This window comes from Leopardus geoffroyi, chromosome E1 (assembly GCF_018350155.1).
Source record: "Leopardus geoffroyi isolate Oge1 chromosome E1, O.geoffroyi_Oge1_pat1.0, whole genome shotgun sequence".
Classification (NCBI taxonomy): Eukaryota; Metazoa; Chordata; class Mammalia; order Carnivora; family Felidae; genus Leopardus; species Leopardus geoffroyi.
The window spans coordinates 14,654,196-14,680,514 of NC_059330.1; the positions used below are offsets into that span (position 1 = coordinate 14,654,196).

Sequence of the window (26,319 nt, forward strand, 5' to 3'; positions counted from 1 at the left end):
GTCTTGGACTGGCTTCATTAGAATAGCTGGAGAACCCCACCCCACCCCTGATGACACAGGGCTCAGCTTCCAGGACAGAGGTGGTTCCAGGGATAAAGCTGAGCCCATGATTCCAGACTCCAGATGAAACCTGGGCAGGGAATAACGGGAAAGAATGAGCTGTCAGTATGGGAGGAGGCGGTGGGTTGCTAAAGCCATCGGGGTGTCCAGGCTTGAGGTGGGACGGAGCATGCCACCCAAGCCCTGGGTGCTGTGCAGGGAAGCATGGGTGGGGCAGCGCCTCAGCCAGCTGTCTCACCCACACTTCAAGGCTGAGGCAGACAGTGGAAAGTAAGCAAGGCCAGCATCCAGGACTGCTGTGAGAGATGTCCTCTGGCCGGTGGAGCCCACAGTACCAAATCCGGTACCAAATCTCACCTCAAGTGAGGCCCGGAGAGAAGGGCACAATGTAAATGCCAAGGGGGGCCTCCTCCACTCTTAGGAGGATCAGACCAGCTCTCCAGGCCCAGAGTTTGGCTGTGCCACTCTCTCTCTCCTTCTAAGGCTTATTGACCAAACAAAGGTTATGACCCACACCATGCTGCCCACTTCTTCCTTTTCCCACGAGCCTCCTGGGTTCCTTTATGTTAGTGGCCCCTGGGAAACCCTGCTTACCCTGGTCTTTGTAATTTCATAACCCCACACTTCCTCGTTTGCTGTGAGAGCTGAGTGAACCTCAGACAAGCCTCACTGACCCCCTTTTGACCTCAGTCAAGCTTACTCTAAGCCCCGTGATAACCCTGTGGATCTCTGATCAGAGCAGGCAGAGGCAGTGTTCCCCCAACAGGTTAATTAGCCATCCTGTCCCACTGACTCTGGTCCAGGTTAATCTCACGAACAGGGAAGCAAATGTGTAGACTGAGTCTTCCTCCTCATGGCCTGGGCCTCCCAGAAATGAATAGTCTGTGGGTCGTCAGATGCATGGTGACTGTGGACAGCGTCCCAGACCCCTGAGACTTCTTGGACAGTGACAGTTCTAACCCCATCCTGAGACCCCCATCTCTCCCTAAACTGAAAGATTGGATCACTGAAGCTGGTTGGGGGAGGAAGAAGGAGACGGTGATTCTTTGTTTCCTCAGGCATCGTTCTTCATGAGCAGAAGAGAGTCCCATTCCTTAGAGATGCTACCAAAACACCTGTCTTCCTGCCCCTAGATTTTGCTCCCAAGACAAAAGCATCACCTATGCACCCACACACTATATCAACCACTTTCAGCCCAAAGAATCCTTCAGAATATCATCTTGAGATGGACAGTTAGAGAAGAGAACAAGACTCTAATGAACAGGTCCCGGGTGGGCTTAGTGGAAGCCTGAGCCATTCAGGGCTGGTCAGGCCTTACTGTCTAGATTCAAGACCCCAGCCTTGTTGGTAAGAGCACATACTTTGGAGTCTGTCCCACTGGAATTTGAATCCCTGATCTGCCACTTATTACCTTTGACCTTGAGCAAACTGTTTAACTCTCTAAACCTCAGTGTACTCATTTATAAAGAAGGGATGATAGTGACACCTATTTCACAGACCATCGTGAGTATTAAATGAGTTGATACATGAAAAACACTTAGCCTAGTTATCTGACCAACAATAAGCATTCAGTAAATGGTAGCTGTTATTGTCGTAATCATTGTCATTATTATCATCATCTAGTTAGAAACACAGGAATCTTCTCCTACTAAATCACTCCCTGTTACCCATGCTAATGCTGTCCCTCAGAGAACACTGTCTTGGGCAGCTGCATGTTCTCTGCTGACCAAGGTCAGAAGTGAGAGAGTGAGGAATGGAGCCTGGGACCACCCGGGGAGTGGGGGCTTCTGAGAGCTGAGGCTGCAGGCGGGGAGGGGCCATCCCTGGGGAAGGCTCCACCAGCCTGGCAGGAGGCTTCTGAAGCTAGCCAGCCATCTCCTAGCCTGCCCAGACCCGAGAGGGCAGCCGAGCAAGGTCATGTCATGTGAATTCCTGTAATGGGGCTCAGCAGCCCCCACACCGCCAGGCTGTGGTCTTAAAAAGAAACCAGGGCAAGGTCTGCTGAGCTACAGCATCTGCTCCCTGAAGCTATCTCGGGGGCAGGGGAGCTTCCACGCCTAACTCACAGCTCTTGGCCAGAATTGATTCCTATCAGATCATTAGCAGGAATTAGGTCTAAATTGAGTGGTTCAGCTTTCTCTGTTGTTTTCCCCTTTGGTGATTTCAAAAGGAAAATATGTTCTAAGCAAGACTTGGTGAGTGTGTGCAAAGGAGAATGGAGAGCTGTGTGTATAAGCATGGAAGTATATGTGTGTGTGAGTCACTTCTCCTGTGGACATATGACTCTCCAAGAGGAAAGAGCCTGGAGTGCAAAAGGGAGCAGTTGCTGTAGGGCAAGGTGGCAGCTTCTGTCGACTCCCTCTCTGCCTGAGTTGAAGGAAGCACACACCTTGGGGTCCTTTGTAAGGAAAAGCCATTCTTTCCATGGAGTTGGGAGTGCTAGGAGGACAGAAGGGTGGGGCTGGGAAGGGCCATGGGCTCACAGTCTCCTCTCTCCCCTGGTCTGCTCCACCGCCCAAAGGAGGAGGACGTGGTGATTGAAGACTTTGAGGAAGATTCAGAGGCCGAAGGCAGCGGGGGTGAGGATGACATCAGGGAACTTCGGGCCAAGAAGCTGGCTTTGGCCAGGAAGATAGCCGAGCAGCAGCGTCGCCAAGAAAAGATCCAGGTGGGGCCTGCCTGGGGAGGGTGATTCCCATCAGGGTGGTGGCTGTATAGGGCATGGGGAGGGGGGAGGGGAGTGTGAGTCACAAGTAGAGATAAGAAGGATCCTCTCAGGAAGAGACGCTCTTGCAGTGTCCTTACTGGTCCCACCCATTTTCTTTCTCCATCACCAAATTCTGGTAGCATTTTTGGTGCCTGGAGTCTCCCTTCTCGTAGACTCCAAGGCAGAAGCAGGTTCTTCTCAGAGAATCTGCTGAAAGCTTCTTCTCCAGTGATGATCTGTGAATACACACCTACACATATACAATCTTCCACACAATTTCAGGGTTTCAGAGTTCCCTTAAACCTTATCCAGGCACTCCTGGAGAGGTCATAGGTGCTCTGTTGAGAACACCACTTCTCAGGGAAGAGAATGTCATAGCCACAGTCTGCTTATCTGGATTCCCTGTGTAATGGCTGAGCCCCTCTGGACAGGACACACTAAACCCTCCTGGAGAGAAACTACTTCATCTCCACACACTGTTCCTCCACCATCAGCTCTGCTGTGGACCCATACCTGCACTTGAGGCAAGTTTTTCTCTATGGCTCTCCCAAGTCTGTCCTTTTACACTGTATAAGCTCACTTCCTCTTATCTGGGGCTCAGGGCAGACAGAGAAGAGCCAGTCGTGTTCCTTCCTTTAGAGACTTTAAAGACCGTAAGCATGGGGAAGCATCGGGCCTCTTTAGGAATGTCTTGTTTCCAGTCCTCGCTTCAGCCGCCCCTTGCCTTTGGCACAGGGCTTAATGTTCTGTGGTCAGGCAGACCTGATCACATTCTGGGCTCCACCACTTACTGGTTTTGTGACTTCGGGGACATTAACTTCTCAGAGCCCATTTCCCCATCTGTAAGATGTAAGTGGTAGTAGTGCCTGCCTCCTAGAATTGCCGTGAGGCCTACAGGAACCAGTGCGTGTAAAGCGCGTAACACAATGAATGGCACACGGTGTGTGCTCCGTAAGTGGTCACTGTGGCCTGATACTTGTCTAAACACCGACCAGAACTCTGCCCCGGGAAGGGGAATGAATACCATTTGGGATCCGTTGCTCTTGACGTATTCGTGTCCCTTGGCTGCTTGGAATCAAGTGTGTGGTACCTCCTACCAGGTCACTGTCACGGTGTGGCTGCCTCCTCAGCCCTTCTGGGGTCTGTGTGTACCCTCTGTTGTGGCCTGCAAGGCAGCTTCATCCTCAGGCTGTCTTTCTTCCTGTCCTGTGGTTATTTTCTTCCTCACCGTCAGTCTTCCCAAAGGTTCTGTCTATACTCACCGCCTCCATGTCCTGACCCTCAACCCAGCAGTTATGGAAACCGTGGTGTCAGAAGTCACCAAGTACCTGTCTTCATCGAGTCTCGATCCCCGTCATACTTGACGTCCCTGTAGCTTTAGGCCCTGAAGCCCCCTTCCTGCAGCCGCAGTCGAGCACAAGCAAGCCCTCTGTTGGCCACACCTCCCTCCTAGGCTTCCTCACCACCATTCTCTTCTTGGCCTCCTCCTTCCTGTCACTTCTTAGTCTCGGTGTGCAGAGTTGGCGCTCAGCAGATATTTGTTCGGTGACTTAATAGACAGTAGCAACTAGACAATCCTTTTAAATTCCTCACTGGCTTTTAACTCCTTCTGCTCATTTATTCCCTTCTCTCCTGTCTGTTCCCATTGCCACAGCTGCTGCTCTCGGCCATGTACTGACTTGGATTAGAGCAGTCAGAGCCCACGCATTGCACAACTCCAGGGGGTGCTGTTTACTGGGTAGTCTGCGAACGTGCCGTCCGCACACCAGGATCCTCGCTGCCTCCAGGGCACCTCACGTGTGGTCATCCTTCTCTTCCCAAAAGAACTGCTCCCCTGCTCAGAAATCATCTGTGCCTCTGCTTCACTAGTAAAATCTAATTCCTTCCTATGGCATTTAAGGTTTTCTTGTCTGTTCCCAGTGTTTTCTCAGCCTCTTCTCCTCTCGCCCGTGAGCCTTACGAGCTGTGTGGCATTGGGCAAATTATTTAACTTCTCTAAAACCGTTTCCTCATCTATGAAACGAAAGTGGTAACAGCACCTACCTCAGAATGACAGTGCGTGTAAAGTGCCTGTCCAGACACTAGTGCCCTTCTGCCCGGACCACAACACTAACCGTCCTCTCCTCTCACTGTCCCCTGACGTGCTCTACCCTGTCCCACTCTCGGGTCTCAGTCCATGCTGTTCCCTCAGACCAGAATACCCTTTTCCTGCTCCACATTTCCTATTACCTGTTGAAACTCTAGTCTTCCTTCAGTCCTCAGATGAAACTTCATCTCCCCAGTGAAGCCTTCCCTGATACCCCTCAGGAGGAATTCATCCCTCTCTGCTCAGTGTTCCTGTGGCACTGATTTATGCTTCGTTTCTGAAACTTGTATCATGTCTCGTATTACAGTTATTTCTGGACTTGTTCCCCACCCACCCCACCCCCACTGTTGTACTGTGAACTCCTTAGAAGCAAGTACCATGTCTCCATCTCAGTGTGTAATAAGTGGTAGTGGAGCATCTGCTAGGCTAGGGGTCGGGGGACACAGGACCGAACCAAAGAAGTCCCGCCCCAGAAGGTGCAGGGTGCACAGTGAATGGAGGAGCCAGTGATTTGAGGCGTCAGCGTGCACTGTGGCCAAAGGGAAGTACAGGATGCTGTGGGAGCACATGCCATGGGGACATGGCCTCGTCAAGAGCGCCTTGCTCAGCTTGGCCTCTCCAGCAACAGGCAGTACATTGCAAACCGGAGGTCTTGTATGAATCTTGCTTGACGTCTGGTGCCTGGGGCTGCCCCTGCTCGGGAGCTTTGTTCCCCCGTCACCTCCTTCAGAGCAGGCTGCTCGGGCCTGGGCACCACAGGCCTGCTATGGGCCAGCTGGGGTTTGGGTTGCTGTGGCCCCTTTAAGAACAGGCCCCACATGCACCACTGCTGGCGGCCCTGCCTCCTGTCAGCCTTCTTCCTCCAGCCTCACAGCCACAGGAGGATTTCTCAGCAGAGGAAAAATTCCCCCCTTCCTTCCCCCCCCTTTTAATGCCCGGGGCCCTTCACTTCCATAATTCTTCATTTTCCAGCCTTGAACGTAAGCCAGACACATCTGTCTGGCCATATGCGTGAACCCTGGAGTCTGTGCCGAGGTGGCTGTAAAACAGGGCCGGTGAAGGCCCTTCTGGGAGAGCACACACATGTGTGTGCCCTCGGGCCATTGGCTCCCTGCCCAGAACCACGGGGCTGCAGCACTCCAAACCCATGTTAACCTTTTCTTATTTTTCCTCTTTTTGTTTAATTTAAGGGGGGAAAATCCCAAGGAAAAGGTATAAATTGTCCTGGGAGTGGGGGAGAGGCTCCTAGCTGGAGAGGCCATTATTGTTGGCAGGTACCTGGGTCACACTAATACAATAAGGAAGAGAGGAGCATCGGGTGAATTAAGATTGGAGAGATGGGCTGTAAATTACACTGCTCTGAACTCCATCAGTCTCCAGGGGTGTTAACCGAGAGGTGTAAGGCAAGTCCCCAGCTCCCGGCGCCTTTTACAGATGCAGCAAAACAGGAACCACACATGTTTAGGGAAGGGGATATGAAGATGGAGTTGAAAAAATCCTCCTGGCCCCCATGATGGCTATAAAGTCCAACTGAGATCTGGGGCTGTAGCCACACCCCCACTTCCCTTCTCCCACCTAGACCCCTGGGCCCAAGCTCATCTGTGGGATGGGGGAGGTGAGGCCTAGCCTCCCTCCGCAGCCTGTCCCTCCCCGCTTCCGGCCTTGCACAGAGGCTGGTGAGTGGGGCCGACTGGAGGTCAGAAAAGGGGTGTGGGCAGCTCTCCAGGCCTGTGCAGCTGGAGCCACAGCACCCAGGCAAGTCCCTGAATACTGAGGGGCCAAGACCGCCCACCTGGGACTTTGAGGCCACGCTCTCTGGCTCACCCCAGGCTTTGCCTGTTGCCTGAGACACCTCTTCCTTCACATTAGGTCGGTTCTGCCCACCTTGATGCTTTCTGAACGAGTCCTTTTCATTCCCATTGCCATTCTTGGGAGGTGTCTGGAGACCAGAGTGCCAGGTACATGGTTTGTCTGGGCAGTTGGTCTGAGGTGTTTCAGTCCTAATCAGGCCCCTAGGGCTAAGCAGTCACTGAAAATCGCCTCTAGGCATGAGGCGTGGCCTCTTGGCACCTCATCCTGGCCCTGTGAATCCCCCCCCCCCCCCCCCCCCCCCCCGCCCGCCGCCTCCTCTCTGCTTCCACGAGGCTTTGCTGTGATTTGTGCTGCTGTCGGGCGGGGTCGGGTTTCCTGAGCAGTTGCAAACATCCCACCTGAAACATAACAGGCTCTTCCTCTGGCCACAGCTATTGTTTCCCTCGGCATTATGGCCACAGTCTTGCTCTGTAGCCAGCAATGACATGTGTTCTGAAAATAGCTTGGCTCCCCTGTCCCCTTCCCGCCCACCCACCCTCCTGAAGATGCAGTCACTCCTTTGTGGTGGCCCCAGGAGTTTCACTCTAAATATAGCTGCGGCCCATTCACACTGCCACCCAGCTGGGGGAGGGTGGTGCTGTGGAACAATGGGGCACACACAGAGCCCCCCACACCTGTATGGAAGCTAGCGGAAGGCAGACACTCAGCCCTGGCTCCTAGCTGTCGGAGGCAGGGTGGGAGCCACTGCACTACCAGGCCAGGGGCACGTTCACGCCAAGGCAGGAAAGCACATCAGCCTGCAGAGCCGGGCAGCCGCCCGCCCTACTCGAGCCATTCCAGAGCCCACTCCAGCTTCTCCACAAGCCGTGGCGCTGGGTCTCCAGTTTGCTGCAGCCACTCTCGCCTCCCTGGCTCCTGCAGCGTCCACAAGGTCCCGACCTCCTGCAGAATGAACCCATGGGCTGTTGGCTGGAGCAGCACCCTTAGGCTAGTACTGCTTGGAGCAAGCCCAGAGGTGTCATGCTCACCCTGCCACTCCCTCTCCGTCAGGAAAAGGCACACCTCCTGGGCATTCTCAGAACGAGAGTTATCGGATAAAATTCAAGTCGGATTAGCCATAAGATGCCCTCCAGCTCTGAGATTCTGTGATTGAGCTTGTCGAGGGAGGTATTGTTGAAGAAACTATAGGAAAAGAAGACCATTCTCTTTGAGCTCTTTACAGTCTAGTTTGAAAATAAAATCAGTCCTCATAAAACTATAAGAAGCAGCAAGCAACTCATCCTGATCATAACTTTTTTGGGTGGTTTTTGGTTTTTGTTTTGGTTTTTTTGTTTGGTTTTTGTTTGGTTTTTGTTTTTTCTGATTGTAACTTTTGAAAAGAAAGCAGGCACACGTTAAGTTCTGTGGCACTGACTGAACATCCAGAGAAGGGATCCTAAACGGAGACTTCCCCATGAGCACCCACCCTACATGACGATGTTTATCATGCCAGGGGTTTACCAGCCCCTGGTGCTGCCTGCTCTCTTTTGATAGCAAATGCAATATCTGCTCCCTTTGGTTTCTGTGGCTCGAGAAGGAACTGCCTGCCTGCACTGTCAGTGGTTATCTCACCACCTATTCCTATTTTTTATTTCATTTCCATTTTTCCATTTTTCATTTTTAAAAAAGCTTTCTATGTCATTAAAGAAAAAAAAAGACAATAAGAGTACCATGAGTCTTACCATCTTGTCACAGAAGTTAACAACCCTGTCTCTCTCCCCTCCCCATCTCCAGCTCTGCTCCCGAGTGGTTTCCCCAGATAGTTACCCTCCTGGATAATCTAAGAGGTGAAAAATGGAGCTGGTCAGGAGGAAGGGAAACTGACACTTGTGAGGTTATTAATTCATGTATCAGGCATTTTCCTAGATACTTTCACATACAAAATGAGCACCGAAATTTGCTGTGGCACAGAACTTCTTGTTTCTGGTGAAGACATTGCTCTGGCCAGAGAGGCCCAGGGATAAATGATTCCATCACCCAGTAGAGGGACGGGAGCAGCCACACTCCCTGTGGAGTCCTAAGCAGAAGGAAGACTTAAGAGGGCCTTCTCTCAATGTGGCTCTGCTTTGTGACTTGGGTTCTTCAAGTTCCACAGCTCCTGTGTGAGCTAATTGCAATACCTTTTATTTGTAATTCTCAGTGTCCCAATTTTCAGTGGGTCAGCATCCCCAAAACATCCCCACAGTCTAGAAGGAACTTAACCTATAAAGAGCCCTTCTCCCAAGCCTGTTAGCTTCCTCATTAGATGTTACTGTGGATTATCTCTTTCCCAGTTCCCCACTGCCTTGCTCAAGGATGCTCTCATACCTCAGAGAAAGTTGGCTACTTAGCACCTTCCAGAAACAGAATTGAGTTCTTTTTTTCCTTCCACACTTGATGACAACTCGGTTCCTACTACCACTGGTGTGATTCAAACTGTCCGTGCTTTCCTTGGGTTCCCAGTTCATTATCCAAGGACCATCGTGGCCCAACCTTAGCTGCAACGAGAAGGGTTCCTGTGGACCTCTCCTTCCGGGTCAGCACACTTGACTCCAGGCCAGGGCCAGTCTGTCTGAATCACAGCATTCCAGTTGAGCCCCCCTCACCCCCACCAGAGGCTTCTGCAGCTTTTTACTCATACAAACAAAAATAAATCTCACTACCGGCCTCTGAACTCCACAGCAGCTTGCTTCCCCCGTCTCCCCAAGCGTCCCATGGCTGTGAGTGGGGACTTGGCACTCTCCCCACCGACATCACTTTTTCACTCCCTGCGCATCCTGTGTCCTTCTCTCACCGTGCGACCCAGAGATCGGAATGGGACGTGACGGCCGGCACAGGCGCCGTGCACAGCTGCCAGGAATCTGACGGGTAAAATCTGGAAAAGTTAGGAGGGCAAATGCTAAACACACACACACACACACACATACACACACACACACACACACACACACACACACACACACACACAGCACCACTCAGAGAGAGCCGGAAACACAGACACCCGCAGAAGAGGGCCTGCAGACTCCCGGTCCCTCTTCCGTCTGCCGTTCTTTTGAAAGGTACTGGGCCAGTCTCATGACCCAGGTATGACACCCCCCAGAGGCCCACAGGTACCCCAGGAGAAGGGGGAGCAGCTTCATTTAACCTCCTGAGACTCCGTGAGGGCATGTGGGGAACAGGAAGCAGTTGTGTGGTGACTCACTAGGCAGAGCCAGGTTAAGGGAAGTTGTCTGCGGGCGTCCCTGGGACCGGATGATGGCAGCACAGCTCCAACCACCCTCATACAGCTTGACCCCACCCCACCCCTGGGGAACCAACGAGGTTGCCACCTCCCTGAGAGCCCGCACGGCCTTTGTTCACCTTTCTGGCCCTGAGCCAGAGGTCTGAGAACTCAGACAGTTAGAGCTTCCCTGTACCCTGCTCCTAGGTGTTTCTTCGTCCTGTCATCAGAACACACAAGCAGGCTGTTAGCCCTCGGCCTCCCTTGGTCACCTGGCTTAAAAAGGCCAGCTTTCTAAAGGTGGGATGGTTCAGGGTCTCAGGAGCTCATTATTGTTCACGCAGGGTGAGGAATGGCAGCCAGGTCCTATTCTTTAGAGTCAAAGCAGAGCTGGCCTATCATTTCTGCAGGCAGGAAAACTAAGATGTGAAGAGTCTCGGTGGGGCGGTGGCAGAGATCTAGTGCTCAGGTCCCTGAGCCCCTGTCCTCTTCCCAGCCAGGTCTCTGTTCTGTTCCTTCTCCCCAAGAAACACAGAGATTTGGGGGCTTGTGATACCAGGAAGAATGTTCCTGGCAGTGGAAAAGCTGGATAGAGAACAGCAAGATCTGGGGAAATGAACAGCTGGAATGCCGCCGCTCCCCATGAGGAGGAAGAGTAGAGCCCCTGTTCTTCTTTTTTTAATTTTTTTTTTTTTTTTTTTTACATTTATTCAGTTTTGAGAGAGCACAAGCGGGGAAGGGGCAGAGAGGGAGACACAGAATCCGAAGCAGGCCCCAGGGTCTGAGCTGTCAGCAAAGAGCCCGATGTGGGCCTCAAACTCACGAACTGCGAGATCATGACCTGAGCCGAAGTAGAATACCCAACCAACTGAACCACCCAGGCGCCCCCATTAGAGTGCCTGTTCTTACAGAACACCCGAGCCGCTAAATAGTGGCCTATGTTAATTCGATATGAAGAAAAAATAAATTTTTTTTGAAAATGCCACAAGGGGAGTTTAGTGGACTGGGTATCATCGTGCAGTTGGTCACCCCACAGGGAGGGACTGCCACCCGAATCCCCCGAGAAGATGGCCGGCAGCGGGGGTGCTTTCCCCTGCTGAGGCGACAGCAGCAGGATGACTTCGTCAGACTGGGCCTCTCAGCTGCGTTTCTCATGCCTGCCTGTGGCCTGTGGCCTGTGCCTTCCACCAGCTGTGGTGGCAGTGGCAGCAACGACTTACTCATAGGAAGAGGTCCCCAGTAGGTCACAGAGAAGCCACCCCCAGCATTCAGAGGCATGCCCTTTCAGTTTTACTGTCGTTGCCAGTGAAACCTGAGCACCTTCCTCCCTGACTGTTAGCGGCCGGGGCCAGCACTGTGGGACCCGTCTCGGTTGGCACGCACACCAGTCCCCCTGCTCTGAGCCTGTGTCTGTGTCCTTGCTGGTTGGCGTGTGGCAGATCAGGAGAGGGCGGGACAGGGCTGGGACCTGCTGGCCTGGTCCCTGCCAGATTTGTGTCGGTGCCCTCCTGCTGTTCACCCAGGGAGCACACCGTCTGGGCAGATGCCAGCAAATCATTTTGCTTCGTGACCATGGTCCCCACAAGAGGAAGCAGCACAATAGTGACCATGTTCTGTAGTGACAGACCCAGGGCCTATCTCAGAGGGCCGCTGCCACTCGGGGCTGTGTCAGACTTGAGAAAGTCGGGCTTTCACAGATGTGCGTGGAGCGTCCCTGAAAGATGTGAACGTCCATCAGACAGACAAGCCTCCAGGCCATGTGGTCTTCGAGGGGTGGTGCCCAGACCACTGGTGCTGACCACTGGTTTTTTAGCGGCGCACAGGAGATGCTTTGGCTTTTTATTGTGCAAGTATAGCTTGCACTAGTAAGCTTAAGAAGAGGCTAAGCCAAAAATAGTTGCCTTAAAGTCAGTTTCATGAGAAAACACCAAGTAAATAATCATACAGGTTGTGCAGAGCAGCGGCAAAGGAGCACAGGTAGAACACAGGACTGATGTTGAGGAAACAATGCTGCTGGGCCGGGGGCGGCTGATCTCATCAGCCTGGGTGTTGCTCTCTGTGAGCATGTGAGTTGGGTCCAAATCCATCACACCGTATGGACTCCTGCTGCTGTGGGCATTAATAATTCGTTGTCAGCATCACTGTTTTTGTATAGCCTTTGAGTTTAACCTTTGTTTTCTGGCCATCCAGTGAAGTAAACTGAAATAACAAATGCACTCTATATAAAGTGTTCGCGCTGAGCAGTACCCCTCTATATGCTGCCTAGGTAATGTGTGTGAAACCACTTTCCTATCCAGGGAAGCTGACTCCCCTTGGTGATTTTTAGCCCAGGGTCTGTCTTTCAGAAACCTGTAACTTTTAATACCATCAGGGCTTTCTCTGGCCGAGGCAAGGTTTTAGTCACACGCTGTTCCTCAGGCCATCTAGTCTGTGTTGATTGTTCTTGCAGTACTTTGCCCAGTCCTTGGGCCCGTCCCTCAGGCCTGACAGGGACTGGCTGTCCCTCTGGAGCGGGGAGAGTTTCAGGAGGCAGGATGCTGACACACTGTGTAGTCAGGGCCCTGGCTCGTCCACCCACTTGCCTACTCACTCTGGCTCACTCACCGTTCTGTGTCCCTGTAGGCTGTCCTGGAGGACCAGAGTCAGATGAGGCAGATGGAGCTCGAGATCAGACCCTTGTTCCTTGTACCAGACACCAACGGCTTCATTGACCACCTGGCCAGTCTGGCACGGCTGCTGGAGAGCAGGAAGTACATCCTGGTGGTGCCCCTCATCGGTGAGTCAGGCCTGAGCAACCCTGCACGTGCGCAGCAGACCCCTCTACACACATGCCCCACGGCCCGGGGGGCTACACAGGCAAGGGAGCCCCGCGGCGTGCGTATGACAGGATTTGCAGGGAAATAGGGTGTGCGTGGGGCACGGAAAATTGTTTAATAATCAGAGCAGTTCAAATTATTATGGCTGATCCATGGCTTAAACTGCTTGAGCAAATGGACTCCTGTGTCCCAGCAACCAGAGGCTGCATGAGCCCAGCCCTTGTTTTTATCCTTATAAAGCTTGCAGTAAAACAGCAAAGCTGGTTCCCGTTATTGGTAAACACTCAGCCCTGGCAGATAACGGCAGTGCTGCTGGGTGGTCTGGCAGGGAGGCTGGGAGGATTTTGAAGTGGTTAGATGCCTTTGGTCTGATTGTCTTGTAGCTTTTCATGATCATTCTGTTGGTTCGAGGTAGCATTCTTCTGGCCGGTGTCACCCTAAGGCCAGGCTGATGGAAATCCTCCAGAGCAAGCCCTTGGCTCATGCCTGTGGATTCCTGCCACTTGGGCCCTTACCGCTGTCTGGTCACTGGTGCTGGTGCAGGGTCAGCATCTCAGGACCCAGCTAGCTTGCTTCCACCCTCAGGCCAGAAGAGCCCAGCTGGGCTGTCTCCAAGGGACTGTCTAGGCACTGTCTTAGTTCTTGGAACTCTATGGTGGGTCAGCCTGAGGATGGGCCGTGGGCTCTGGGCGCCTCGTATCCCTGATAGAGCTCATATAGCTGATGGCCATCCTGTGGAGGGAGAGGGCCTGGAAGGTGACTGGCTTTTCAGTGTCCCCTTCTCAGCAGCTGCTGGGAGCCAGTTCGGGATCCTTGTCCTCTGGAAAAGCTGCCAGACTGGCAGTCTGCCTGCCAAGCCACCTCTGACATCTATGCCAAGATGTTCCATTGGGCCTCCCCTCCTAGTCCCAAGTGTCTTAGTGCCAGATGAGGGTGGAAACAAAGGGCAGGAAACATCCGCCCCTGCAGAGGCTATAGAACCCTGGGGGGTTGTGGGAAACACGTTAGCACCACCTGAGAATGTTGGCACTGAAGCAGCCCTCGTCCCGCCTCCACCCTCCCTGTCTTCCTTCCCCCTCCCCATGTGGCCTGGCCAGAACCTCTAAAACCCAGGCCTTTAGACCTAAGGGAAGGCTTTCTGTTCTTCAAAAGTAGAGCAGCAAGACCATCAAGTTTTTCCAGCTTTCCCTCTTCCCTCACAGCGTCCTGGGGTGGGGCGGCTATCAGGATAACATGTCTTCGTGCTTTCCTATCCAGGAGAGTTTTAGGGGGAAGAAAGTGAGTAAGTGGTCACTTGTTTTGCTAATGGTCAGGAAATGGTATAAACTGACAGAGGTTCCTGACATCTCAGGAGCCCCTCTAAGACTTGGAAGGAGCCTCAGACACCATCCGAGGCTAGCAGGGGTTTTGGTCACCAGCACCATCTGTGCCCCTACGGTGTGCTCAGGCTCCTTGTCCCTGAGGGATCTCACGGAAGGCAGAGCTTCAAGACCTTGGCCTTGAGGAGCTTGTGGTTCAGTAGGGAAAGCCAGATATGGTAGGGAGGGAGCAAATATATGAGAAAACCCATAGGAGAGGGACACATGTAGAATAAATTGATGGCCCCCGTAGTTGCTGGGAAATGACAGCGCCACTACAGCAGTGAGGGCCAGCCTCTTTGAACCTTCTTCAGCTGGGCAGGGCCCTCGAATCTCAGGAGCTGTAAAGAGCACTCCTGTTCAGTGAGGCTCCCTCAGTGGATTCCCGCCCTGTGTCCAGAGCACAAAGGGTTAAGCAGACAGCTTTCCCTGCTTGTTTCTTGTACTCTTTAACCTGCCCTGCTCCTTAGGCCTGACCCTAGCATCGAGAAGCCCCGCCTGGTGCAGAAGCACAAACAAGCTTCCCCTTTGAAGCCTGTTTAGTTTGGAAGCAGGAAAGGAGATTTTGGGATGGAATACCAGTTTTTCGTGTTTGATGTTCTGTTTGCCGTACCATACACCCGTCCACCACCACTTCCCAGCCTCAACCATACATTGTGTGGACATGTAGCAGCCTCAAGTTGCTGAAAGCGTGGGCATTGTGTGTGTGTGTGTGTGTGTGTGTGTGTGTGTGTGTGTGCGCGCATTCCCACATGGGCCCTTTCCAGAAAGTGTCTCTGAATACCCAGACAGTGAGTGCCAGGCTCACCATGGAACAGCATGCTCATGCCGACTCCCCGAGCCATGAATCATTGCACTGAGGAGAGGCCTCAGACCCCAAACTCTCCCGGAGCCCCCAAGGAGTGCATATTTCCCACTTGACCTCAGGCTTTTGGCTGGAATTTTGGAAAGAATCTTCACCAGAAAATGAAGCCGTGTCCCAGACACATAGGCAGGCAGACACATACACACACACACACATACACACACACAAACACGTGCAGTATCAGTGGAGTGTCTGTGCCAAGGGCATGGTTTGAGGGAATACCACGGCCCCTGCAAGTAAGGCCGTGACTGTTGCTTCCCACTTGGTGACCTGCCTGCACTGTGCCAGGGGATAGTGTGTAGAACTCTGCCCCTTGTGAACTTCTGTGGTTGGGGGTCCAGGTTGATGAGGGGGCTGCCTCTTGTCCTGTAGCAGCTACCCTTGCCTCTCTTGAGAAACTCTTTCAATTTGATCCTATAACTAAGGAATGTGATGGAGGGGCCAGGTTTCTTCTTCTGAATACAGCAGCTCCAGAAAATCCGTGTAAGTTCCTTCTTGGAGGAGGGCGGGGCCCGGGGGAAGGCGCAGAAAGATAGAACTCTGTGTAAAGTCTGGGACACTTCTTGCCTCCCAAGTTCTCCTAAGCATCATTGGAAGACTCCTTTGGGCAAGATGGATTCTGTGGTCTGGGAAGGGGCTGGCTGGGAGTGAGCCTAGGGAGCTGATAAACTTGTGGAACTATGTCTCATCAGTGATCAATGAGCTGGACGGCCTGGCCAAGGGGCAGGAGACAGACCACCGGGCTGGGGGCTATGCCCGTGTGGTGCAGGAAAAGGCCCGGAAGTCCATCGAGTTCCTCGAGCGGCGATTTGAGAGTCGGGACTCTTGTCTGCGGGCCCTGACCAGCCGTGGCAATGAACTGGAATCCATCGCCTTCCGCAGCGAGGACATTACTGGCCAACTGGTAAGACCTGTGGCAGAAAGGGAGAGCCCACAGTCTACCTCAGAACAGGGTCTCCGGGAAGTCAGGCAGCCTAGGCAGCTGAGGGGGGCAGCCACCATTGAGGCCCAGGAGAGGCAGTTCTGTGTCCCCTAGATCACTCTTGGCACAGTTGAACCCAACCAAGCAGGGCCTGACGTGTATGGGAGGGACTCCGGGATGTGATCCTCCCCAGGAACCCCAGAGGCAAAAAGTACACCTGTGCCGCCTCCGAATGGCGCCCCCTCCTGCCCAATGGTCCTTCTCACACTTTCTTCCTCCAGGGTAACAACGATGATCTGATCCTCTCCTGCTGCCTCCACTACTGCAAAGACAAGGCTAAGGACTTCATGCCCACCAACAAAGGTACAGTTTTGCCTCTGCCTCAGGATCATCCACCCCCATGCCCACCATCCTCAGCCCTAGGAAAGGGTTCCTCCACCACCAACTCTGGCCTGGGAAGTTTGATAAATCAGAGGTCAGGTTTGATGCAAGCCTGAGGCCAGACTCTGGAAGTCCAACTTCCCTGTCACAGCTTCCCCCACTCCCCGGTGGACCCTGGGCCAACTAGGGGTGGACCTAGCCCAGGAAGCAAGGCTCTAGGCAGGGAGCTTTCCCACTCGGCATGGATCCATTTCCTTTCTTGGGTCCTCAGTGAGTTCTCTGACAGCAAGAATGTCTTTATGATTCAGTGTAGCTTATTCTGGCCCCATGGTCTCCTGAGCCCAGCCCTCTGTAGCTCTGAGAGGACAGTCCCCAGTGGTCCCTGGGGCGCACCTCCCTTTTCTTGGCCGTGTTCACACTCTCAGTTCATCCCTGAATGTTTGCCCTCTGTCAGGCCGGTGACGGAGGTACTTCCCTAGTGAGTAGTGGGCCTTCTCTTCCTGTCTCGGTGTCATACGCCATCACACTTTGGGGGCAGGTGACAGCTTGAGGACTGAGCCCTCAGCCCGATTTTCAAGACCTCTTTGGTGACTGGAGTTCTGTCTTTGGCCCAAAGACCCACCTTGGGATGCTTTTCCAGGGGCTTGAGCACCTCATTCTCAACCCAGAATGCTTTCCTGCATGGCCCCTCGGAGTCAGCAAGGCTCAGGTGTTTTCTGCTCCTGGCTTCCAGGGGTCAGATGTTTCCTCCTAGGATGTCCTAGCTCCGTGTCGTCTACAGACTTGGTCATTCTTACCACTTGGTCTCTGTCTATGTATAGGTAACTACATCCTGTCCTTTTCCTTTAGCTGTTGTTGCTCATCTCCCTTCCCTGCTCAGTTTCCTACCCTGGCTTCCAGACTAGTCGGGGCACTGTCTTCTCCCCTACTGCTCCTACCCAAGTCTCTGCACCAGGGGCTGGTAATGAACCCACAGGTGCTGTTCAGAGGGGTCCTGCCATGTGGCTTGTACATTCTGGCCCTCAGAGCCAGACCTGGAGCAGTGAAGTGATAAAAAGGAGTCCTGGCTGAGCCAAACGGGGGAGCTTATGTTCTGCTCCCAGGCAGCTTCCTAGAGGGGCACCTTCTGAGAGAGAGGTAGGCAGGACTGCAGGCCTTGTTGGGAAGTGTAGTTCAGATACTGCTGCGGCCCCACCCAGCCTCAGAGCTGTTTCTTTCTCAGCAGAGACAAATTTTGGCTTTCACCCTACTAGTCTCTCCACCCCCCACACACACTTCACCCTAAACAGCCTACAGGAACCCATTGCCATCCTGGGGACCGCCCCTATCAGAATTACATCAGCAACGGCTAGTGTAATCAAACCCCATTTGTCAGTGTGAATTCTTAGCAGATTAACTTGTCAGATTCACAGAGAAACCGTCACTAAATGTTTATGTGTAAACGATGTTGAATTTTAAAATCATGTGGATTATGGCGGATGGGGCCTGACAAGATGACAGTCTCTGGTTTCTAACAAAGTGAAGTTACCAGTGTCAAAACAGAGGATGTTTATTGTTAAAAATGTCTGAAAGTATCCACAGAAACCCCTGCAGACCCCTGCCAGCAACGCAGGGCCTTAGTCAACTGACCTAAGGTCTGGGACTCTCTTGGTCCGAGCCCCAGGGCAGGAGCGGTGGGGCTGCCTTGAGCAGCCAGCTGGGAACCCCACATTAGCACAGGCCAGCACCACCACGCCAGAGGGCCCAGGCCCAGGCAGTTGAGCTCCAGCTCCAGGCCTCCTCTCTGCTCAGGCGGCCATCCTCTCCCCATCTGCCCACCGCAGCCCCTCACCTCCCACCCCTCCTCCTTCCACCTCTCCCCTCTGCTCCCCACCCCTCCTCCTTCCACCTCTCCCCTCTGCTCACCAGCGTCCTCAGCCTCTCCCTCCCTCTTCCCCCCAACTCCTCCCAGGCTGACGGCCAGTTCTCAGCCTCCCTGCCTGGAGCTGGCAAGCCTGAAACCGTTCAGGTCTGACCTGGACATTTGCGATTGCCCAGCCCCGCCAGCCCCCCGCAGTCAGCAAGCCCCGCAGGACATTTCCTGTGCCTCACTGTCTGCCGGACCTCCGTCAGGAAATACCCAGCCTGGGACTGAGGGGTGGGCCTGCCACCAAGCGGCCTGCCCAGGGGTGGGGATGTCACTTGTGTGGGTACTTGGCCCTGGTTGAATCTCCCCAGTACATTAAGAGGTTAGGAAATTAGGGGAAGAGAGGTAGTGGAAGACATCTTGCTAAGAGGTCATCTAAAAAGAACAAAGGCTGCCTGTGCTGATATAGAAAGAGCTTTAAAGTATGTAAAATTTGAATAAAGTAAATATGGCTAGTATGATTATAATGTAGGAAAAAAGCTTATGTAACAAGTATACGTACTCACATGTGCATAAAGAAATCCGAAAGCACGCACAGATCGAGCCCTCGGGAGCAAGACAGAGACACATGAAGGGAGACAGCTGGATGGATGACTGTGACTTTTCCTTTCCTTTGTCCTCTTCTCTACTGTGCAAGGTTCTCACCATTTACGTGGATTACTTTCATGTAATGGAGGAAATCATTGGACTCTAGTTCAGGGCCACCTTGGCCGCGGCTCTGCCAGGGACCCTGGCCCTCCTTTCCTTAGAGCTCCCCTAAACTAACCCCTCTTCTCACATCTGGGAGCCTGGATACACTGTGGATTCCATCTTGAGCTTTCTACCTCTTGATACGTAAAGCATTGGCCCGCTAGCCTTGGAGGGAGAGGATGTGCAAAAAGAGAGTAGTAATTGTGAGTCCAGGACCAGCCATACAGTCAGAAGGAGTAGAAGGAAAGGGGCTCCTTCTACCCCTTCAGTTCAGCATCCTGGGAGAAGGGTCTGTGGAGGCCAGTGGCTCAGGCAGATCTCTAGGCAGGAGGCAACACAGCCCTGTGCTGGAGGCGGGGGTCTGAAGCACAAGGCCAGCGCTGGCCCAGCATGGTCCTCTCTAAGCCGATAGGGGAGGGGTACCCTCAGCCGATTGCGTGAGGGAAAGACTTACAGAAGGGCCAGGAAATGACCGTCCCTGACCCCTACGGGACCACATTCCCCCCGCCCCCACCCCAACCTCCAGAGAGAGGAGAGGCAGCCTGTGCCTCTGCCTCCTGCCCTCATTGAAGTCCTTCTGCTCTCTCCTGCCTACAGAGGAGCCAATCCGGCTACTGCGGGAGGTGGTGCTGTTGACGGATGACCGCAACCTGCGTGTGAAGGCACTGACGAGGAATGTGCCTGTGCGGGACATCCCGGCCTTCCTCACGTGGGCCCAGGTGGGCTGAGAGGGCCGCATCGGGGTCTCCCCCCGGAACCATTCCTGAGAGGCCACCAGGCGCCCAGTGTAGCAACGAAGATGCCCACGTGCCTGAGCCACCAATCCACCCAGACAATAAACCATCCTCTTCCAACCCACGCCGTGGCCGTGCTGTGAGGGAGCTGCTCCTCACAGAGCCCCTCCTGAGGGTCGGGCGGAAGCTGCTGGGACCCTCCTGGGCTGCCAAGATTTAGCAGGGAGGTGGCTGGCTGCAGTGACAGCAGGTGGGTGAGCCAGATAGGCCACCCATGGTCTCAGCCTTTCTCCCTCCCCCTGTCTAGTTCAAGGGCTGGGGGAAGGCCTTCTCAGCACAGGGACTCAGACACTTTCTCAGCTGGAGATAGGGTAGGGGTTGCATTTCCATCAGGTGCAGGCGAAATGATGGGTCCCTTCAGTCTTCAGAACCCCTGTCCTGAATGTGTCCCAAGAGGCTTTGGTCATGCCATGAAGAGAGTGCCCAGGGTGTGTGTCTCTCTTGGAGGCCTGGATTCCCCTAGGGACCCAGGTTGGGTTCTGGACACTAGATCCCAAACAGCAGCCCTAGGCCCCACCTTTCCTACCCCCTACCCCCAAACACACATCCATCCTGCTGCTCTTCCTGTCCTTATCCATCCGAGTCCGTTACACTTTGCCACTCGTTTCCCCTTGGATGGTCATGGGTCTAGAGGGAGGGGACATATGGTCTCAGGCTCATGCTTCCTGGGTGGCCTTTACCTGCTCCTCTCCCTCATTGGCCTTCCTTTTGTTCTAGTTCCCATTTCATGAAGTTTCTTCAGACTTTTCTCAGTCCCTCCCCCCCCTTCTCTCTCTCTCTCTCTCTCTCTCTCTCTCTCTCTCCTGAATCCTCCCCTTGCCCCCCTTCCCTTTCTGGTGATGCCTCTCACCTCCCTGATCCCCTCAAGTTCTTCACCTCAGGTCCTTGCCATGGGGGTTCCCACTCTGAATCTTCCTCCTCTGGTACCTCCTCTGATACCTCTTCCTTCTCTGTGGCAGGACCCTAATAAAGTGTTCCTGCCCAAACCTTTCTCAGGCCCCTGCGCTCTGAGAAACTTCCAGGCTCCTGCAGCACCGCCTGAGGGTAGGATGGGCCAGTGCCTGAGAGGGGCATTGCCAAGCCTGGAGTTTTCACCCTTTCTAGCTTTGCCCTAGAAGAACTTGACACAGGGGCCTTTTGGCCTTTGAGGTTTTTGTTGCCTCTTAAGCTGGCACCTGTGTCCAAAGCCTCACTCGAGAGGCTTCCTACTGGGAATGGGTTCTCCCAAGCCAGGGACAGGGATGAGAGGAACTTGGAAGAAGACAGGGCCTTGAGGAGGAGCCAGGAGTAAATTTTGATGGGACCAGAGGGGGAATCCCCCAAAGCTCCCTGTCTGGACTGTACAGCCTGGCCAGAGGATGGGAATGAAGCTGTACCCAAGAGGCCTCTTGAGAGGCCCCAAGATTATACCTGAATAAGGGGGTACTGTGCAGGAGAGCCACCAGTGGTTCAGGGGGATGAGTGCCCCAGAGCCTCAGAAGACGGACTCTTTGGGGTACAGGGTCCCGGCCTCTCCTTTGAGATCCTCTCCCCTGGATGAAGGCCAATGACTGGGTGGGTGGGAGACCTGTCTCTCCTTTCTGCCCCATTTGCAGCACTGGTTTTGTTTCCCTTAATAAATTTTTAGTTATGAACATGCCTGACCTCTTGCCCATCTGTCTCTGGGATCGGGGAGGGAAGAAGGTGCAAGTTTCTCTCTGCACCTGTATGAGGGGGTGTGTCTGGCCCCTCCACCCACCCAGGTCCTTGTGCAGGGCAGAAGAGAGGAGCGGGGTCCAGGGTCCTTGGTTACTGCTTTATTGCTGTTTGGTTCGAGTATAGAAAATGGAAGCGGCTCTGGAAGAGCCTGTGTACAAGGTAGGAAATATACAAACTGGGGAGGAGGGAGCTAAAGAGACCACGTTCCAGCCCAGCCCAGCCTGGGCTCGAGGTGGGGGGCCGCCCGGGGCGCATGCAATAAATATGGTCCGGGGCCCCAGGAGAGGGGGGAGGACACCGCGGGAGTGGGAGACCGGTAGGCCAGGGCTGTCTCAGCCCTCGGACTCCAGAGGGAGGGAAGGGTTGGCCCTGGGGCTAGTGCCACTTGTGCAAAATGAGGAACTTCACATTATCAGTCCCGGGGCGGGGGGGAGCGGGGGGCGGAGGGGGGGCCCTCCGGCCGGCTCAGTCCCCTCCCCACTCCCCAACTCTGCCCGACGCTCCGACCCCAGCAGGGAGATTCACAGTGAGAATGGGTGTGGTCGCAAGGGCCGGAGGTAGGGCTGGGAGCGCCCCATCAGTGACACCCCTCCCTCCAAGAGCAGCGCGGAGCCAGGGGAGGGGGCCAACGAACCACAGGAAGAGGCGGAGAAGGGCCGGGGGTCTCCTTTGGTCAAAGCTGATATCAAAAATATAAATCTCCCTTCCCCCATCCCACCCCCGTCCCGGGGTTTCACCCCCCACCCCAACCCCCGGGCTAAGGCACAAAGCAGTGAGGCCAGGTGGGGCCGCCGCCACCGCGGCGACGCTGCCGCTGCTACTACAGTTGTCCGGCGCGGTGTGCCTGCTCGCGGCTGCCGCCGCCGCTCCCTGGGGCCACGGGCCGGGGTCACGCGGCGGCGGCAAGTCGGGCCGGCATGAGGCGCTCTAGGTCGGGGAAAAACGGTCGATGGTCCGGCCGTCGGGTCCGGCGGCCAGGTGCGCTCCCTGGCTCAGCACCTCGGCCGCCTTGTCGGGGCTGAGGCCTAGCTCCGCGGTGAACTTAGCCAGCGGGTAGAGGCTCTCCAGCGCCACCTTGGGGTCGTGCAGGAAGTGCGTGGTCTGCGCCAGCAGCTCGGCCGCGGCTGCCTTGTCCTGCTGCTTCAGGCTCAGCTGTTCGGCCGTGAGGCGGGCCACAGCAAAGACGCCCTCGGGAAAGTCGAGCTTGCCCTTGCCGTCGGGGCCGGGGACGCCGGGTAGCCCCCCCAGACCCGCCAGCGCCCCGGCTGCGCCTGCCGCGCCACCCACGGCGTGCATTTTCATGTGGCTGATGAGGTTGCGTTGCTGTGCGAACTTGCCGCCGCACACCTGGCACTCGTAGGGCTTCTCGCCCGAGTGGATGCGCATGTGCTCTGTCAGGCGGTACTGGCGCGTGAAGCGCATGCCGCACGCGTCGCACGCGAAGGGTTTGAGGCCCAGGTGGCTGCGCATGTGGCGCGTCATGGTCCCGCGCTGCGTGAACTTCTTCCCGCAGATGGTGCACGGATAGGGCCGGGTCAGCCAGTGCGTCTTCTCATGCTGCCGCAGCGTGGCCGGGTCCTTGTAGCTCTTGTCGCACGACGCGCAGCGGTAAGGCCGCAGCAGCTCGCCCAAGCCGCCCGGAGCCCCAGCGACCTTGTCCCCACTGCCTCCAAAAGGGGGCCCCAAGCCGGCGGCCCCCGCCGCTACCTCAGCCGCCTCGGCCCTGCCGTACAGCGCTTCCTCCTCCTCCACGTGAGCTTCCACGTGCGCATTCAGCTGCTCCGAGCTGGGGAAGCCCTTGCCGCACGGAATGCACACGTACAGGTTGTCACCGAAGCTCTCAGGCTCGCCATAGGCCAGGTGTGGGCATGGGTAGCCCTCGAGGTGGCCGCCGGGCGGGCTGGGGTCCTCGCTGCTGCCCGTCTCCTCGCTGCTGCTCTTGTAGTCGTCGCCGTCGCCGCCCGCGCCTGGCCCGTCCAAGCTGCCCTGGTAGCGCGGCGGCGCCAGGCCCAGTGGGGGTACCCCGGGAGAAGCGGCCGGGTCCCCGCCGCGCTCCTCGCAGCGCTCGCTGGGGGAGCCGCGCTCCCGGCCCAGCTCGTCGCCGTAGCTGCCCAGGCCTGGCTCGTGCTTCATCCAGCGATACAGAAGGCTGGGTCCGTCGGGGCGGCCCGGGGGCTCGGGTCCCGGGCTGCCGCCGCCGCCACGGAACGGGTCCGGAGGCGGTACAGCCTCCTCCAGCTTCTGGAAGGGCAGCGGCGGCAGCGGTGGCAGGGCGAGCGGTGGCTCTTTGTAGGCTGCGGGGCCGGCGCTGGGAGGACTGTCTGGGCGCGGGGGCAGTTCGCGCTCGCCCGGCGGCCGCTCTGGAGGCGCGGAGCCCGGCGGGCTTTTCTTGGACAGGTCCAGGCCGCAGAGCGGGGAGCAGCGGCGCTCCGGGGCGCAGAGCGCCGAGGCCGGGCCGGGGCCCGAGGCGTACAGCTCTGCGCAGTGCGTGTTCACTGCGGCCTCGGGGCCCGAAGACGGCTCGGCGGCGGGCGGCGGCGGAGGCCCGGCTGGGGACGAGTAGCAAGCCTGGATGACGGGCGTGGCGGCCCGAAGGCCACGGCCCGGCCTCCCGTAGGGTGCATAACCGCCGCCGCCGCCCCCGCCGCCCCGCAGGTGGCAGTACTTGCCGTGGCGCTTGAGGCGCTTTTTGCACAACGCCACGAGGTCGGGGATCTGCAGGTAGCTGGCGGCGGCCAGCACGGCGCCCAGGCTCGGCTCAGCCCCCGGGGCCACGGCCGCTGCCGCCGCTGCCTCTGCACCATCAGCCAGGCGGCCGGTGTAGATGAAGTCCAGCACCAGACGGAACACCGCCGGGCTCACCATGTCATGGTCCAGGTTGAGCAGGTTGTCATGCACCACCAGGGACTTGAGGTAGGCGCTGCTGGCCGCCAGCACGTTCTTGTGCGCGCGGAAGAGGGCGTTCTGCACCACGATGATCACGTCGCACAAGAAGCCCTTGGTGCGCTGGTTGTTGAGCTGCAGCAGCAGCTGCCTCGAGTGGCCCGGCGCCTCCATCGTGTCCAGCATCGTCTGCCCAGCACACTCTCCTGCAGGGACACACAGCAGCCGGGTCAGAGCCTCACGGAGCCCCCGCTGCCTGTATCCAGCTGGGCACTTCTCCCCCACCCCCCACCCCCCACCAACTTCCCCTTCCCCTTCCCCTAAGCTAGGCAGGGGCATCGAGCACCGCGGCCTGGGCACTAGCAGAGGATCGGCGGCCTCCTAGTGTGGAAGCCTGGGCCGGTGGCCTGGACCAGAAGAAGGCGTAGGAGAGTGGCTGGTGGAGAGGGGGCCAGACTGGCCTGCACACCCAGGCCCGGAGGCCACCGGGCCCAGGGGCTGGGTCCTGGGGACTTCCGAGGAGAAAACTGTTTGGGGGAAGTGACCCCTTCGGAGACAGTTACCCGATTTGAGGAAAATGTCCGCTTCAGGAAAAGTCATTCAGGGCCGAGAAGTTTGCCCAACTGGGATATTAGGGAGCCGAGTAAAAAGCGCCTCCCGCCTCGGGAGAAGTTGCCCCAGCTGGGGGAAGTGATCCAGTGGAGGGGAGCGCGGTGCCCGCCGTGGCGCCGCCCTGCCTGGGGGCTGTCAGGCCCTCAGTTGGGGCCGGGGCGCGGCCGCGGCGCGGGGAGCGGAGGCAGAGGCTGCCGTGGCGGGCAGAGCACGAAGGCCGGCCCCGGCGCGGGGAGGGCGTTATATCGGGGCAGGAGGCTGAGGCAGGAAGCAGGTGGGGGGGAGGGGGGAGCCACGCAGCTCCCAGGGGAGGGAGGGGGCAGCGCCCCGGGCGGGCACGGCACACAGCCGGCTGCGGCCCTGACCCCGGCCTGCGCCCCACCCCGCGTCCCGGCCCCGGCCTCGGCCTCAGCTCTGCATTCGCGGGCCCGCGCCTCCCTCCCCAGCTCCCTTCTGCCCCTTCTCCGCGGGAACTCCGCCGCCCCAAACTTGGGGAAAAGTTTCCTAACTTCAGACAGGCCGGGAGAAGCGCGCCAGCCCCAGTCCCTCGACTCTCAGCTTTTCCTCTCGGCCCCCAATTTCGGCAGCCAGGCGGCCCTGGGGCCTGGGCCGAGCCCTGAACTCCCCTGCCCGCTCGTTCGTCTGCCCACCCTGTTCCCCGCCTGGCCCGCAGGGCCTCGCGGCCCGTTACCTGCGGCCGCTGCCCGACCCGGCTTCCCTCCCCGTGGCGGTGGCAGCTCCTAGCCGGCGCCCCACCCGCCCCGCTGCCAGGCGCCGAGCTGTGCCAGGGCAGCGCCCCTGCCAGCCCCGCCCGCCAGCTCCCCTTCCCTTCCCTTCCCTTCGCCTCTCCAGCCCATGTGCGGGCAGAGTCGGCCCCGGGCCGCTGACCCCGCCGTGAACCCGGCGCAGAGCAGCAGCCCGGCGGTCCTGAGTCCTCTAGGGGCGATACCCGGAGTCCTGAACGCCAGCCGCGTTGGGGCGCCCGCGCCGGAGGATGCGCCCGAGGCGGCCAGCGCGTGAGGACCGGGCTGTCCGGGTCCCCTGTCCCTCCCGGTCCCGAGTCTGAGGACCCACCTGGGGGGCATGTCGGAAGCCCCGGGCCCGGCTGCCGGCGGATCCAGGGGGGACGTGGCTGCGCTGCGCTGCCCTCCGCCCGCCGGGCCCCCGGTCGGTCTGTCCTGATGGTCCGTCCTCCCCGCGTCCTGGTCGCGTCTCAGCCCCGCCGCGCTTTCCGCACACTCTTATCTGGAGCGGCCCGGGCCAGCTCGCGCTGCTGCAGCTATGGCGCCACCTCGCGGCCGTGCGAGGCTCTGCACGACACAGCCGCCACCTCCCTCCCGTGCACCTGGGTTGCGAAGCTGTACCGGGGAACTCGCAGGTTCACCCCCCAGATGTGCCCACGTGAGAACCCAGGCTCCAGAACTTAGAGCCCCCACAAACTCTGGGGTTTTGAGCTAAACGCTCCCATGTACATTGCCTCAGCTTGGAGAA

The 26,319-nt window shown here is 56.8% G+C and overlaps 2 protein-coding genes and 1 long non-coding RNA gene across 7 annotated transcripts in view; 1 reads left to right on the forward strand and 2 right to left on the reverse strand.

Moving 5' to 3' along the window:
- The window catches only part of SMG6 (SMG6 nonsense mediated mRNA decay factor), a 229,780-nt gene extending 208,509 nt beyond the window's left edge, over positions 1–21,271 (forward strand). For all 4 annotated transcript variants that reach the window (XM_045490409.1, XM_045490410.1, XM_045490411.1 and 1 more), the window contains 5 exons: positions 2,582–2,728; positions 12,526–12,679; positions 15,635–15,846; positions 16,146–16,227; positions 19,439–21,271. In XM_045490409.1, the coding sequence (XP_045346365.1) occupies positions 2,582–2,728; positions 12,526–12,679; positions 15,635–15,846; positions 16,146–16,227; positions 19,439–19,569 (726 nt within the window). In that variant the 3' untranslated portion in view covers positions 19,570–21,271. The remainder of the gene's footprint in view (positions 1–2,581; positions 2,729–12,525; positions 12,680–15,634; positions 15,847–16,145; positions 16,228–19,438) is intronic.
- LOC123604397 lies at positions 11,798–12,598 on the reverse strand. Its single transcript, XR_006715315.1, has 2 exons — positions 12,508–12,598; positions 11,798–12,012 (listed from the first exon to the last, which is right to left on the reverse strand). It is a non-coding gene; the product is annotated as an uncharacterized LOC123604397 (long non-coding RNA).
- A 145-nt stretch (positions 21,272–21,416) lies between the features above and the next one.
- Positions 21,417–26,052, reverse strand: HIC1 (HIC ZBTB transcriptional repressor 1). 2 transcript variants are annotated; one of them, XM_045490426.1, is made up of 2 exons: positions 25,903–26,052; positions 21,417–24,422 (listed from the first exon to the last, which is right to left on the reverse strand). In XM_045490426.1, exon 2 carries the CDS (start codon positions 24,400–24,402, stop codon positions 22,261–22,263), a length of 2,142 nt encoding a protein of 713 aa, XP_045346382.1. In that variant the 5' UTR covers positions 24,403–24,422; positions 25,903–26,052; the 3' UTR covers positions 21,417–22,260. The 2 variants fall into 2 exon arrangements, with proteins under 2 accessions (XP_045346382.1, XP_045346381.1); XM_045490425.1 differs by lacking the exon at positions 25,903–26,052 and adding an exon at positions 24,780–25,035.
- Between the last annotated feature and the right edge of the window lie 267 nt (positions 26,053–26,319).